General features: G+C 37.0%; 1 protein-coding gene across 6 annotated transcripts in view; it reads left to right on the plus strand.

Annotated features, from left to right (window-relative positions):
* The window catches only part of Grm8 (glutamate metabotropic receptor 8), an 808,292-nt gene that overhangs the window by 726,199 nt on the left and 65,311 nt on the right, over window positions 1–16,782 (plus strand). For all 6 annotated transcript variants that reach the window (XM_028856453.2, XM_028856451.2, XM_028856454.2 and 3 more), the window contains exon 9: window positions 8,146–9,081. In XM_028856453.2, coding sequence (XP_028712286.1) covers window positions 8,146–9,081 — 936 coding nt within the window. The remainder of the gene's footprint in view (window positions 1–8,145; window positions 9,082–16,782) is intronic.

Raw genomic sequence — 16,782 nt, forward strand, 5'->3', positions numbered from 1 at the left:
TAGTTGTTCCATTGCCAGACTGCCTAAAATTTCAAACAAAAACCAATTTTCTTCCAATGTACACATAAAACCCATTTGTTTTTTAATGTGGAAAAATTCTCTTTTAGATAGTTTCCTTTAAAATATCTGATATGATATGACTTACCAAATCTGTGTAGAACAGTAGAAATCCGAGGGGATTTTCAAAGCAGCCACCTAGTGTCCCAGGTGTAAATCCAAAGAGAAAGAGAGAAAGAAAGAGAGAGAGAGAGAGAACAAGAAAGCATAGCTGGCTAAAGTTTAAATGCAGCCACATGTTCCCTCTTGTGCTGAGTCAAGGCTTGGGTCTGGCTTCCTTAAGCTCCGACCACGTGCATTGGCTTTACAGGCAGGGCCCTGTTCGGCAGGGCAACTCTGAGTTGTTTGTAGCACCGGCTTTAAGCAAGCAGGATTTAAGCAAGCAGCTCACCGATAGTCCAGCTTGAGGTCAAGCAGAACTAGACCCAGGCTAAGAATCCGCTGCTCGGACTAAGAAGTCGATCGCCACTGGCCGCCGCGTGCCACCGCAGCCGCGGGCCGCCTGCCGCCCTTGCGGGAAAGCGGACCTGCCGCCAAGCCAAGCAGTTTTTAATGGATTCTGGTCACGTTGGGCGCCAGATATTGATGTAACCAACCATCTTATTAAATAAGAAACACAGAAACAATGTAAAAGAGAAAGCCGAGAGGTCAGGGCTCAGAGCTAAAATCTCACCCTTCCTCCTGCTGTCCCAGCTTCGCGAAAGAGACCTACTTCCTGTCTGTTCCTTTTTTTATAGTATGTTGTTCTGCTTTCTCATTGGTTGTAAACCCAAACACATGACTGCCTCATCACTGTCTGAATGTACAGCCCCCTAGGTCTTAAAGGCATATGTCTCCAATGCTGGCTATATCCCTGTACACACAGATATCTATGAAATTAAAGGCGTGTGCCACCACTGCCACACTCTTGCTATGGCTCTAATAGCTCTGACCCCTGGACAACTTTATTTATTAACATACAATCAAAATCACATTTCAGTACAATTAGATTACCACCACAAATAATGGCTTATGATTAAAAATTATCACTCCATGGTATTCAAATTAGGATGGCCATGGATGTAGAACTAAGATTTTGTCTTGATATCATTGTAGCAAATATTTCATGGTGCTTAGGGATTTGCACATACATGGTGCTGTGAAGAGGTTCTGTTTTGGGCTTGTTGTGTACTTCCCACTTGGCAATAATATTGCAAATCTCATTTTCTGCACTCTTCATTAGCCTACAAATTCTGTTGTATATAACTCAACAGTCATAATCAGGACATTGTATTTCCAAGTTCAAAGTCAAGATCTAGATGACTTCTTTCTTGGTATAGAACTAGAGGTAAATACAGAAGACCCATATGATAATTGCCAGAAAACAGCAGGCAGAACATAAGTTGTGGAAAGATAAAAGCAAAACAAAGCAGACTTGATGAAATGCAGGAACAACAATGTTTGACCTGTCACTGTTCATATTTTTCAGAAGAAAACAAAACAAAAACTAATCATAGATAGAATGTGGATTCTTCTAAATGCTGTTCACCAGTTCTATATTGAGGAATTTGCATTTTTTTTAATTCACAAAACATTTTGAAGCTCTTGTGAAAATTTTCTAATATCACTTCAACATACATGGCTGATGACTTAGTCTCCTCAAAATTAGTTGTTTTGAAACTGTAGATAAAATGTTCTAGTTACTTATTCAACATGAGCAAAGCTCACAGGAACTAAAGTCATATGCACAGGGCCTGCATGGGTCTGCACCAGGGCCTCTGTCTTTATGTTGTGGCTTCTACTTTAGTGTTTTCATGGATTCCTGAGCATGGTAAAGAACAGGTCTGATTCTTGTACCTTCTCTTGTGCTCTTTTCCTTCTGTTGGTTTTTCTTGTCCAACTTCAATGAGATGGTTTTTATTTTAATATATTGCATTTTATTATAATTTTTAAATGAATGAATGAGTACATCAATGAATGAAAACCTAACCACTAAAATAATGATTAATAACAGAAATGTCATTAGATCTACTGGGAGAGGGAAAATTATAGTTTTCTTATGGAGTGACAGTAAATGTATCACCCACTCCAGGGCAGACTTCATGTTCAGAAGTAGTTCAGCAACACATAATGGAATTTTCATTCTTTTTGTGCTTTTATTTGGATACAGTTTGGTGTGAGTGTTTTGTTTGTTTGTTTTTCTTTGGGGTTGTATTTTATTTTGTTTTCTTGCTTTTTTGTTGCATTGTTTTGTTTTTTGCTTTGTTTTTCAATACAAGTTTTCTCTGTGTAGCTCTGATTATCTTGGAACTTACTTGTTTCTTCCTTGAGAAACAATTTAAAGTTGAGTGGATAGGGAGGGGGAAAGGATCTGGAAAGACTTGGGGAAGGGAAAGAATATGAACAAATATATTTAAATTTAAAAATTGTTTTAATACAAAAAATTAAATAAGAAAGAAAAGAAACATTCTAGTTAACAAGCATATATAGGGAAGAATTTGTCTCTTGCTCAAAGCCTCTCAACACCAAATAGAACAATTACTGATATATAGTTATAGGCTAATTCTTTGCATATTCTGTTTATTCATCAGTGTATGCCAAGCATGAAATTCTACAGTACCAACATAAACTCATACAAAGCAAAATTGGTGTCTTGCCACTATCAATTTACTCTCCACCTAATAAAAACCTAAATACACAATACAACTGCAATATAAAGCCAATGAGTTGTAAAGCATGTATGGGCTGGATATTAACAAAATATAGGGTTTTGTCTACTTGTGTAGAGTAGAGTAGATGAGACAAAATTTCACAGAAAAACTAAATTTTACCTCATGAAGAAATCAAGGTATGCTGATCAAATAATTTCCTCATAAAATTTGACTACCTCTGGGAATCACTGACTGCTTCTTCTTCTTCCCTAACATTATGAATCTACTTGGCTCCTTGGCTAACAGACTGGATTCTTCCCTGATATCCTTCAGACCACACCTTTCCCCCCCTGCACTGATCTTCCTGAATCTACTGTGTTTTACTGTGTTTAGGGTTCTGCTTGTGACGTCTTCCCTTCATATTTCGTCCCATTTCTGGAGGTTAGAATAAATATTATGAATATTTATTGCCCTAATTGCCTTGCACATTACTGAGCCTTTGTAATCTTAGCTCTAGGCAATTTTGACTCAGAAATTCATGAACCAAATCATGATTTGCTTTTCAGTATCAATTATTCTTCCATACTATCCTTTTCATTGAAGACCACCACTGCTCATTCTTGCTCTTTCATTCCTTCTTTATTCATTCAACAAATATTCACCAAAGATTATTAGGTACTAGTCATCATATTAGGGTGTAGAATGCAATGGTAAATAAGTGGCCCATAGTGTCCCTAAGAAAATGCAATTTAAATGAACGTTTAGCAAGATATGCTTGTAATTACTGTGCAAAACCCACTAAGAATAAGGACTTTTTAAAAGAGGGCTTAGTGTTCCTTCCCAGACACATTGAACCATAATCTCTAGCAAGGAAGAATGTGTACTTTAAGTAAACCTTTTAAGTGTGTCCCAGGTTATAACCTAAATCTTAAAAACACGACACTTTATATAAATTAGAACCAATCAAATAAGTACATAATTACATGCCATTAAAATGCTAGGTAAGAATGTTATAAGTACTAAGGTAGTTTGACCCATAATGGCTATCCATTACCGTGGTGTTGCACAGGATCACGGTTTCACATGGCTATGGAGGTTAGTGATGGATTAAACTTAAGATGTGGGAGGGACTTGCTGCAACTGAATTTCAGATCAGAAATCTAAAAGTCATTTTGATTCCTTTCTTGCCCTTACTCTTTGTCTATTTTTGTTGTCTCTAAAGCATTTCAAGTCTGAACCACTATCTTTATTAATATGCTGATATGAAATACAGCTCTTACTCCAAAGGAAAAGAACTGACTTAAACCTGAGCTGAATATGGGTGACCATTTTACTTAATGTGTGCAGGGTTTCACTTTACTCTTTTGTATGTAAATAAATGCCCAATAGTCTTAAATTTAAGAAAAAAATCAGTTGGTCATGCATGCATGAATTTATTTCTAAATTATTATTTCTAGTTTGTTTATTTTATACCAGTATCATAATTCTTGAATGATAGATTTTAAAATCAGTTTTAGTGAGTGAAAGAGATGCTTCAATGGTTAAGAAGATTTGCTGCTCTTCTAGAGCATGCAGATTCTGTTTCCAGTGCCCATGTGGCAGCTCACAGTTGTCTGTAATACCAGGCAAAGGGGATCCAATGCCCTCTCCTGGCCTCTGCTTGCACCAGGCATGCACACGTTGCACATACACATATGTAAGCAAAACACATAAAAATCAATATTAAAAAAAAATCAGTGTGGCCGAGCAGTGGTAGCGCACGCCTTTAATCCCAGCACTCAGGAGGCAGAGGCAGGTGGATCTTTGTGAGTTCGAGGCCAGCCTGGGCTACAGAGCGAGATCCAGGAAAGGCACAAAGCTACACAGAGAAACCCTGTCTCGAAAAAAAAAAAAAAAAAATCAGTGTGAGTACCATCTTTGTTCTTCATTTTCAAAATGATTTTGCTTTTTCTAGATCCCTTAATGTGAAATTTTGGATCCACTGGTAAATTTCAACAGAGAATCCACCTGAGGTTTTGACAGACATTATTTTTATTCTATAGATAAATTTAAAGTATTATTGTCTTAGTAATAGTAGGTATTATTGTCTATGAGCATGGGATTTCTTTTAATTGATTAAGCTTTATTTTGTTTTATTTTTAATAATGTTTTGTAGTTTTAATGAATAAATCTTATACTATTTTAGCTAAGCTTATTATTTTTCTTTTTTGAAACAGTGTTTCTCTGTGTAGCTTTGCGCCTTTCCTGGAACTCACTTGGTAGTCCAGGCTGGCCTCGAACTCACAGAGATCTACCTGGCTCTGCCTCCCGAGTGCTGGGATTAAAGGCGTGCACCACCACCGCCCGGCTCTAAGCTTATTTTTAAGCATTTTGATTTTAATGCTACAACAAATGAAATCAATTTTATTTTTATTTTTATTGTCATTTAAAATAAGATTTTTTGCATTCTTTAAAAAAACATTATTCATTTTTATTTTAAGTATATGTGAGTGCACCATGTATGTACCATGCCCACAGAGGCCAGAAGAGGGTGTCAGATTCTCTGGAACTGGAGTTACAGTTATTTATGAACTGTTATGGGAGTGCTGGTAACCATACTCAGGACCTCTGTAAGAGCAGCAAGTGCTTTTAACTGCTGAGCCATATTTTTATAGCCTCCCTATGTTTTTGTTTTGTTTGTTTCCATTTTTAAATGTTGTTTAAGTTTGAAATATTAATTAAAAGTGACAATTTCTTCCTCTAGTATCTTCCTCAACTTCTTTCTTTAGAGATTTAAATGTTTTATTGTGTCTTACTTTGACCTCCTTAAGTTTATACCTATATCTTTCTGAGGCCATTGCAAATAGAAGTGGGTATATGATCTCCTTCTCAGCATGCTTGCTATGGGTATACAGACAGGATAATTTTTGTATCCGGCCACTTTTGTTGAATGTATTGATCATTTCTAGATGTTTTCCAGTGGAGTTACTATGATCTCTTATATGTAATAGCTTATCATCTGCAAATAGTAATTTGGTTTCATTTTTTTGCTGTTAATTTTTAAGTTTAAGGTTTCTGAGACTTTTATGCTGGCTTTAATTTCTGTGTTGGATTAGACTACCCTAAATCTCTCTCTTTCTCTCTTTTTTATAATCTGAAGCCTCAGACAAATTGCAATTCAGGTTTATAATAATTACCTTTGAAATGTAACTTTCAAGTGTCCTTTATGATGAGTCCATTATCGTCTAAAATCAATATTTCAGCCACTAAATAGAATATTTCAGTTTTTCAATATTTTTGAGAAGGTTCTGACTACATGCTTTTAGTCCAAGATTTCTTTCTGAAACCCTCCTAGTAAATAAATTTCCCTTTAGAGTCATTAAAACTTAATAGAAAACTAATGGAGTTGTTTAAAAAAAGTTAGTCTGATTCTTGGGAAGCAGGCAGGATGGCTCTGGTAGTTTTCTGTGATGATGAGACACGCAACGCAGCATCACCTTTCTCAAAGGTCTGTGCATTAAAGACATTTCAGTTCTTTACTCCACCCTGGGTAGATTCATATATTCCTAGCAAGTTCATAGTTTAGGTACCAGGGACTGCAATTCCTGCTCTCAATAGTCCCAGTTGGGGAAGATTCAAGGGAGGAAAGCATTCTTAAGTCATTTTCCATAAGAATAGCTCCCATCACCTGGTCCTCAAAGGGAGGCCACTTTAAAAGCAATAGAGAAGTGAGGCTGACATTGCACACTGGTGACTTTAAGATACATGACTGCTCTTACCTGGTTTACCTTCTCCATGGATTACCTAGCTGATGTTAGAGTTATAGTGGCCACAGACTGGGCAAAATTAATTTGAGCTGCATTAGTTTTTTTTTTTTTTTTTTTTTTTTTTTTTTTTTTTTTTTTATTGCTGTATAAAAATAGCTCCAAAACTTATAGGCTTACAACTAAGTGACCATAATTAAACTTAATGGGTTTCACAAACAAAAGATATGAAAGGAGAAGATGGATCAGTTGGGGAGAGGAAGAGGATTAATGGGAGAGGGGCAAGGGAGCATAATGGAGGTAAATATGCTCAACATATATTCACTCAACATATATTCTACACACGTATGGAACTGTCAAAAATATAGAAACTTAATAAACACGTATTACCTTACATACGTGTTGAGCTTGAGAATTCAGGAAGAACTTAGCTGGGCTGTTCAAGTTCAGTGATTTCTACAAGTCAAGATGGAAGCAAGGGCTGAATTCCTCTGAGGGTGTGACTGAAGCCAAGCAGCTACTTTCTAGGTGGTTCTGAACATGGCAAACTCATTGCTGTAGCTGGCAAGAGACTCCCGATCTTCACCTAGTTCTTGCTTGAGAGGTTTTGGGACCCCATGGTGGTGCTTTCCTGAGCATGAGTGACACAAGAGAAAACAAGGGTGAAGCAAAAAGTGACTTTTATGACTGAGCTTCAGAAGTCATGACTATAATCCCTTGAACACTACATTGTTTGAATAGGTCACTCTTTCAGGGTGAGAATGGACCACATGTGTGCACAGATTCAAGGAAGCAAGGGCACTGGGGGCTACCTGGGAAGATGACTACCCTGAGGCATAGCAATTTTTCATGTAGACTGTTAATGAAGTTGGCCTTGGTAAATAAAATTTTCACTTTGGTTCTTTATTTATTTGTTTGTTGGTTGGTTGGTTGGTTTTGTATGTGTCTGTGCCTCTAAGAGGCTTTCAAATCCCAGCACTTTCAAATTTGCCCTCTACATATCCCATCTCTGTGTGGTACCTTATTTGTTCTCCCTTCTGTATCCTCATTGGTAATAATTTCATTGCTTTCAGCCACCTTGAAGATTGCAAGCATTCAAGAGTAAACATTTTCTTTAAGTCTTTTATTGAACATATCTTTGTCAGTGTATGCCTAGCATATAAATATTATTATATCTGTGAGCCAATGAGAAGTCAGAGAATAACTGCTTGCATCATTTCCTTTCAAAAATCAGCATGTAGTCTCTGAATTCCCCCAACTATTTTAGAAAGATATGAATCATTGGTTATATACTTCTATGTCTTAGTTTAGTGTTTGAAAGATTTTGACTTATATATTTGTGTTTAGTTACAAAAGACCTTTCCATGGGGGGATTTTTTGCTCTGTTTTGTCTTTATCCTTCTTATTTAATTTTTAAAGCTTTCATATTAAAACTGTTTGGGCCAATAAATCTTTCTTTGATATCACAGTGGTCAGCCATGAAGAGGTAAGTGGAAAGTAATGACACTCATCTAGTTGATGATCCAAGTGACTGATTGGATCCAATCATTTAACACTTTTATAAAGTCAGTATCAGGGAAAGAAATGAGACTCTTATTATGGTAAACTGTATTTGTACTGTCAGCCTTCAGTGATTTATTACAAACCTGTGGCTAGGATTAGGATATTATAAATGGGGAAAAAATGAAAGGCTCATTAATTTTTTATACCCACAGGTGGAAGACATGCGGTGGGCTAATAGAGAACACACACACCCAGCATCTGTCTGCAGCCTGCCGTGCAAGCCCGGGGAGAGGAAGAAAACCGTGAAAGGGGTCCCTTGCTGCTGGCACTGTGAACGCTGTGAGGGTTATAACTACCAGGTGGATGAACTCTCTTGTGAACTCTGCCCTTTGGATCAGAGACCAAACGTCAACCGCACAGGCTGCCAGAGGATCCCCATCATCAAATTGGAGTGGCATTCTCCCTGGGCTGTGGTACCCGTGTTCATAGCAATATTGGGAATCATTGCCACCACCTTTGTGATTGTGACATTTGTCCGCTATAATGATACACCTATCGTGAGAGCTTCTGGGCGGGAACTTAGTTATGTGCTCCTCACGGGGATTTTTCTCTGCTATTCAATCACTTTTTTGATGATTGCGGCACCTGACACAATCATATGCTCCTTCAGACGGATTTTCCTAGGACTTGGTATGTGTTTCAGCTATGCAGCACTTTTGACCAAAACAAACCGTATCCACCGAATATTTGAGCAGGGGAAGAAATCTGTCACAGCACCTAAGTTTATCAGTCCAGCCTCCCAGCTGGTGATTACCTTCAGCCTCATCTCTGTCCAGCTCCTTGGAGTGTTTGTGTGGTTTGTTGTGGATCCCCCACACACCATCATTGACTATGGAGAACAGCGGACACTAGATCCGGAGAATGCCAGGGGAGTGCTCAAGTGTGACATTTCTGATCTGTCACTCATTTGTTCACTGGGATACAGTATCCTCCTGATGGTCACTTGTACTGTTTATGCCATTAAAACCAGAGGGGTCCCAGAGACATTCAATGAAGCCAAACCTATTGGATTTACCATGTACACCACTTGCATCATTTGGTTAGCTTTCATCCCCATCTTTTTTGGTACAGCCCAGTCAGCAGAGAAGGTAAGCAGCAGGAAATTCTTTTGACAGCCCTTTGCTTGAATTTATTTAAATTTAACTTTATTTAGAATTAATTTTCCTACTTCGAGTTCATTTATATTCTTTCAAGATGCTTTAGTCTGTGGTGTGTGTGTGTGTGTGTGTGTGTGTGTGTGTGTGTGTGTGTGTGTGAAGGTTACATTGCTTTGAGTATGTATGGCCTATGAATGATTCCCCCCACCCCCAGTACCACTATTGCATGCTCTTTAGCAGTGTTGAAGATTGACAGACTTCCTATCATTTTCTAGGTCTCTTTTCCTATCCCTGTTATCTACAATGTCACTGTTCTTTTCCAAATGTTAATTAAAAGACAGAGGCAGAAAGGGCATATGGGCTCACAGAGGTGAGCTGTCCCTGAGAGATCCCACTGCAAAGCAAATGACATCTTTTCTGTTCTGTGGAAACTCTGAGGAAAAAAAAATTCCTTGACAGTTATGATTCCAATCATAGAAGCAGAATTTATTGCAACACAACCAAAACCAAAACATACTGAAATGTGTTAATACACCCCTAACCACTTACCGCATCTCCCCAGCCCCTATTCTCGTTAATTTTACATTTACAAATGATCGTGGTCATGAATAATTAAGATAGCAGTGGACAATTATATAAAGTTGTTTGTATTTGCAGGTGAAGATCAATTGACCTTCTTGAAGTAATTTCCTTTGTCATTAATCTTCAGTTCACATTTTCCCACATTAAACACTGATAGTAGAGAAAACACTCATATGCGGTGTGTTGTTTGTTTATCTAGATGCATGCAGTTCTACAGATGAGGAAGCTGAGAACTAAAGTTAACTCTGAGTTCCCAGATTTGGGAGGTGGGATGAAGAAGCTTGTAGCACACAAGGAGATGTTAGATGTCTATAGTGATAATCCTTCAGCCTTAATGTGTATGTAAGAAAGATCTCTCAAAGAGAGGACTTAAACATCTGCCCACCCTCCATCATTAGAAAGTCATCAATGATCTCATGGGAAATTATATTCCTGGGACTGTAAAGTTAAAAGTGAGGTCCTGTGTAACTTAAAATCTCAACCAAGTCAGATGAAAAGTCCTCCACAAGGGGAGAGAAAGCTTATTAGGATGACTACTCGGCCTTCTCTGGATCCATGGGACTTGCAACTATGTTTGGACAGAGGGGAAAAAAAGAACTTTAGTAAATTCTGATGACTAGCATGAACATGCTATAGATTTGTGATCCCCACCACTATCCTGATGGACATATGACATGGGATCAAGCTTGGAGAGGGAAGTTAAAAGTGAGACAGTCATGGGCTAGACACTTAGTAATAAAAAGATGTATTTCAATATATAAGGATGGAAATGTAGTATTAGAAATTAAACCTTTAATTCTAACTTGCAAAGAATATAGAAGCTGGAAAATAAGTGTCACAAAGTCCAGTGTTTCACTTGTTGGTTTAGTCATGTAAATAGTACTTCTTTGAGTTTGAAAATACTCAAATATATATATATATATATATATATATATATATATGACTAGTAACAGCGATGTAAGCAGTTGTCCTATTAAGTGTTGGAACCTCTTCTTGTCTACTGCATTACCTATGGAGGACCATTACAACATTATCTGTACTCCTGGTGACCAAGAAGTGTCTGAAGCAGGGGAGAGCTTCTGTGTGATCTAGCTTGTTGTTCATCCTCTTTCCTTACATTTCAAACAACAGAACTGTTAATTTTCATATAATGACTTCTACAGATGGAAATGCTTAAAAACAATTGTGAATATGTTTGGGTCTCTTTTTGAGAATTCAGTGCTTCAATATTAAAATAAATCATCATCTTTTATCAAGGTATTGGATAACACAGTATTTCAGATTTGAGTTCTTAGTGGGCCTTTAAATTTGTTCAAGTATCTTCTCCCAGGGAGGAGCTCATGAAGTCCTGCCCAAACTGAGGAGCTGTCAATTGACAGCCTCTGGGGCATGAGAAGTCATTCTTCCTCAGGAATGGGGTACTGATATAGGCTACCCATGCTCCAGTGGTAATCTCCACATCTATTTACATATGGCCAGCATTAACTGGGCTTTGTGTTTTGTTTTTATTTAAAAGAAGAGAGCATGAGTTGGAAGGCACACTTATTGGATGATGGACCTGGGGAAGAATGGGATGAAGAAAGCACAGCAAGGATATTATCATATTTCACTGTACACATACATAAAATTCTTAAGGAATAATTTTTCTAAATAAAATATTTTCTCCCAAAACAATAGCGTTACAGATTTGTAGCTGTCTCCGAAAAAGCAGCAATTGAGATAAAGGTTTGAATGTGAATTGAACACAGAAACATGCCAGGGAATTGAGGCTGCTCACTGTGATGCTGAGCCTGTGAGAGGTGTATATCTATTTTAAAATCTGGATATTATATTTACTTTTATGTGTATGGACATATCCATGCCTTTAGAGACATGGTTGAATGTGGTTAGCCAATTTGTTTTTCTCTTTCTCAGCTTTGTGGAATAAAAGTGTGTTTTAGAAACAAATTGTAAAACAAATAAAAAATATGCTAACTGGAATTTATTTTGTATTTATGATGTGATTAAATGTGAGACAGTCTGCAGAACTCAATAATAAGTAATAACTGTTGGGATTTTCAGAATGTTATAGAGATGTATCCTTTAGTCTCCAGGTTGTAAAATTTAGACCGTCACTATAGCAAGAGCTGTTAGATCATAACTAGTCTTTGCCATTGAAGTACTTTATATAATAGAATTACGTGCTATCCTAAAACTTATCTTAAAATTTACTGTCTGCTTTTCTCTCAAAGTATCTTTGTTATTCAAGATGATAGATAAAATGCTTCAGAGTATTTTTAACATTGTTAAAGCTATTGGCATGGACATTAAAAATGAACTAGACATTTCTATCTCTAAAAGAAGTCTTTAAATATGTTTATTGACCTGGCAGGAGAGAAGAGCTCCTCCATTTTCATTTATAATGCTCAGCCAATTAGCCCAGGTTATCAACTTGAAGCATTTACAACAGCCAGGCAACACACGCATCCATTAATTCAGCAGATCCTTATTGAGCACTGTGTCTGGCATTGTGCTAATTATTGACCCTGTGTCAGTCGGCCTCTCTGAGTGTCCTTGTAAGGATCAGCTTGGCTCTCAGCCCATGCCTTCTTGACGCCTGCCAGCACCAGCATGATGCCAGGCTCAAGGGCAGGGGAGATAGATGGTGAGAGGTCAGATTTGAGATGTGAAAGCAAATAACTATGCATTCTATAACTATACATTAGTGACACAGAATTTGTAACATGGAAAACAGCAGGGAGAGCAATTTTCTTCCAGGGTGCATATCATCGTGCCATCTGAAAGTAGTGTCTACTGCAGGAAAGTTGTTGAACCATGCAGCTCTCTCGGAAATGACAAGAAGCAAGAAATGAAAGTAAAGATAGTTGAATAATCTGTATGGATGCTTCAGCAGACATTTCTATATAACCAAGTTCTCAGTTATACAAAGAACATTCAGTGCAGAACCATAAAGATTGATAGCTCTTTGAAGTGTGATGTGTCTGCTTTCAGTAGCAAACAGCATTTAACTTTTCCACCCTTTTTTTCATTAGATTTATAATTATGTAATTTGACCATACTTCTGAATTCTGCTAAATATTACAAGAAATTTACTTTTCCTTTTCTTATGGAGAAGCAGTATAAAGGAAATATAGAATTACTGAGGCATTCCATAGGTATAACCAAACTCACATAACTGTGCTAAAAAAACAAAAATATATTTAAAATCATTAACTTAATAGTCAGGAAAATAATCATTAGTGGTAGTTAGAGTCTGATAGGGTGGCAGAAATCTTAAAGACATTTTATCTTTCCTAATTGGACCCATAAAATTCAGATAGCCAGACATGGTTAAGACATGGCTAGGAGTACAATGTTTCATCTGGAGAATTGGGTATAAAAACAAAAACAAAAACAAAAAACAAAAAACAAACAAGCAAAAAGCAATATCAGAATAGAAAAATATAAAGCTGAAATATGTCTTAGTTAGGGTTTCTATTGTTATGATGAAGCACCATGACCAAAAGCAAGTTGGGGAGGAAAGGGAGGATTATTTAACATACTTTTCCACATTACAATTCATCATCAAGGGAAGTCAGGATAAGAACTCCAACAGAGCAGGAAACTGGAGGCAGGAGCTGATGCACCAGCCATGGAGGGGTGCTGCTTACTGGCTTGCTCATCATGGATTGCTCAGCCTGCTTTCTTATGAAACTGAGGATCACCATCCCAGGATTGGCACCACCCACAATGGGCTTGTCCCTCCCACCTCAATCACTAATTAAGAAAATGCCCTCAGCCTTGCCTACAGCCTAATCTTATGGAGGCATTTTCTTAATCAAGGTTTCCTCCTCTCAGATGATCTTACCTTGTGTCAAGTTGACATAAAACTGTCTAGCAAAGTTAGTAAAACAAATGAATAAACAGCTCCTCCACAACTCTGCCAAACAAAATGCTCTGTTCCACCCTGGCCATGTACAGCATCTACTGCCTAACTCAAGTCAGAGACCCAGAGTTATCTTCAGACCCACCTTTCTAGTAGCTCTACTCTCTTGTTTGCTTTTCTTGCCTTTAAATGCTATCCCATATAAGCTTGTAGACCATACAGTCTGTGTAATAGATATGCATCTGAATGAATACATTCCCTAATAGAGCCCCTTTATATAGTATATTCTCAGCAAGTGCCCATTAAGTGAGTGGATGTTGTAGTTTATACAATAGTGACAATATAATAATATAAACATTTACTTGGATTGATTAGGTTAGTGCATAATTTGAGTTGTTTATATACTTCTTCCTGTGATCAGCATTATAACTTTGGTTGGAATTTTTGCTATTTAAATGATTGACCACATAAATCCCTCAAAATCATTTGTTACTTTCACTTATTCTGAAACTACTAAATATTTAAACCAAAACACAAAAAATAATTATAATGATTGTGCTTCTTCCTGTGTAAAATTCACAAGAGAAGAAGTACTGTAGTGTCCTGCTGCTTTGGGCCTTTCGCCTCTTCCTGTGCTTTCCATGTATCTGCTTTGTAGAGCAAACAATGCAGGGGTAAGGGGATACAGAACTGTAGTGACTGTAAGGAAGTGTAGAGCTCTGGAGAATCAGTGCCGGGAATTAATTCCTATATCTGTTGAGTAAGCAGAGAATATATAATCATGAGGCCATACTCCCACTGATGGGAGCAAATTCCCCCAAGACTACAAATTCAACTGCAGAGCTGTATAAAACAATCACCCTCTATCTTTGCACATTCCTATTTTCAACCCAGAATACACTTGATTTTATGCATTATGGGAAAGGACAGGAAGATGGTTTATTTGTTTTCAAACATGCTTTTGTCTCATTCTTATTTTTTGAACTAATAGATCCCTCATTCTAGTTTTGCACTTCCACAATTTGTGAGTCACAAAAATTATTTAATACACAGTAAGCAATGAAATCAGTGCTGGGAATCATCACCGTTAAGGTATCATCCATGAAGATGGGATGGGGAGTTTCTTTGGCTTTGCTCAGCATTGCTTTCTAAACATATGCATGACAACAAGTCTGAAACAGTCTTCAAAATATTTGTTTAATGACTAAAGTATCCAAATAAATGGAAGTCATGGATCTCATTTGATTTAAGTAGACAATCTCTATTTCTCTAGCCATTTGTAACTAGACCATAAGTGTTTTATCAAACATAGACATATGCTTGCAAGTATAGGTATGTAAATACATCAGTGAAAGAAATATGAGGGAGACATTAATCTGTAGCAGGAGAAGGGAGATGTTCCTGAGGCAATGTGTAACTGGCTTCAAATATTTAGCAGAAAAAAATGTAGAAGAAAGCCCAAGAAGCAGTTGCCAAAAATTTTTATGCTGTAATTGGAAATGTGAACAGCTTTAAGGGAGTTGTGTATGAGATCTCTCTGACTAGTAATAAAACACCTACTCTAAAGAATAGTCCATAAGCATCAAGAGCTGACAGAACCTGGAGTCTGATACTTACAAAGCCAGGATATCAATGGAGAAAGATGCAGGACACACAGCTCAGACCAAAGGTCCTTACAACCACACTTGTCCTTTAAAGGAAGGAGAGTGGAAATAATGAACAATATCTGCTTTGCATGTCTGTACCTGTATGTTGTTCTGTCTGTTGGTGATATATATGGAGAGAGAGAGAGAGAGAGAGAAAGAGAGAGAGAGAGAGAGAGAGAGAGAGAGAAAGAGAGAGAGAGAGAGAGAGAGAGAGAGAGAGAGAGAGAGAGAGAGAGAGAGAGAGAGAGAGAGTTTTCTTGCTAACTTGTACTCATTTGAAATGGTCCCCTTTGGAGGATTCAGTTAGAGCTCAAGCACTATCTCAGGTGGTGTGGTAGTTTTTTCCCTAGATAATACCAGTTGCACCAAGATGTTTTAATATTACTTTAGAAGGGGAGAAACAAATGAGAACAGAAAACTGAAAACATTTATTTGATCTTACTTTTCCAGGTAAGTAAAATGATATGCATGTGTGAACATTTAAAAAAAAGACAGGAAAACAATTTTTTTAGAAACACATAATCATGTCTGGGAAGGAGTTTGGCTTTGCCTTGTCTGAGTTTTTATGTGCTTGTTTATGGTTGTATACATATTATCGCTACAGAAAACTTCAACTTTGCATATTTCATACAATTCTTTCAGAGATTCTTATGCTCTTTGACACTACAAAGGAATGCTTATTCAACGAAACCTGCTTAGGTTCCATTGTGTGGTGTTTGGGACTCCAGCAGAAACTATGGTACTAGAGCTATTAATGGTAGACATTTGGTGGTTATGGGCTTGTGGTATTTTCTCACATTTTTCTTTTAAACTGAACTGAGTTTTAAAGCATTGTGTGTAAATTCCAGTGACTTCATGACTAGATCATGACAAAGTCAGCTGGACGCTCTCTGGAAGGCCATAGAACTAACACATCTCATCAAAACCATACAGTCGATATGATCCAAAGATCTATGACACTAGATATAATTATTATTAATTTTTTCATAATATATAGATTGTGGCTTTATTTAAAAATATTTAGAGATTTGTCATATAAAAGACTTTTTCTGTATTGATAGAGTGTTAATGAAACCCAGATAATAGGGAATATATTAACTAATTTACTTATTGTAAATTCAAGTTGCATTTTCCATGACTCAGTAGAGACTTGTGTCTCTTTGAAGCATACAGAGTGCCAGAAAGAGAAGATGATAAGTAAAGAGTTCCTTTGGACTAAAACCATAATACAATTTTGTGTGCAGAAATTTAAAAAAAAATCTAAATGGTGTATCACATATATGTCACTATCACTCACCTTAAATTGTGAAAAATATTTAACCAAGTGTTTATGTAAATTTCACCTATGTAAAATATAAGTAAACCAAACATATTTAAATGAATGAATGAAAATAAAAACTCAACATTCTTCTCCCTCCATGCTTTACATAAACCAAAGGGCATAAATGGTTATCATCAAGGAAGTCCTAAGCTATTTCCCAATAAAAGGTCAACAAGTAATCTGAAGGTGATGATCATGTAAACATGAAAAGGGATGCATGTCAGAATAGTGACTCTTGAATTTCTCCCTTCTCTTCCAACCTCAGTGTAAGGAGAATG

The sequence above is a fragment of the Peromyscus leucopus genome, chromosome 3 (genome assembly GCF_004664715.2).
Source record: "Peromyscus leucopus breed LL Stock chromosome 3, UCI_PerLeu_2.1, whole genome shotgun sequence".
NCBI classification, from domain to species: domain Eukaryota; kingdom Metazoa; phylum Chordata; class Mammalia; order Rodentia; family Cricetidae; genus Peromyscus; species Peromyscus leucopus.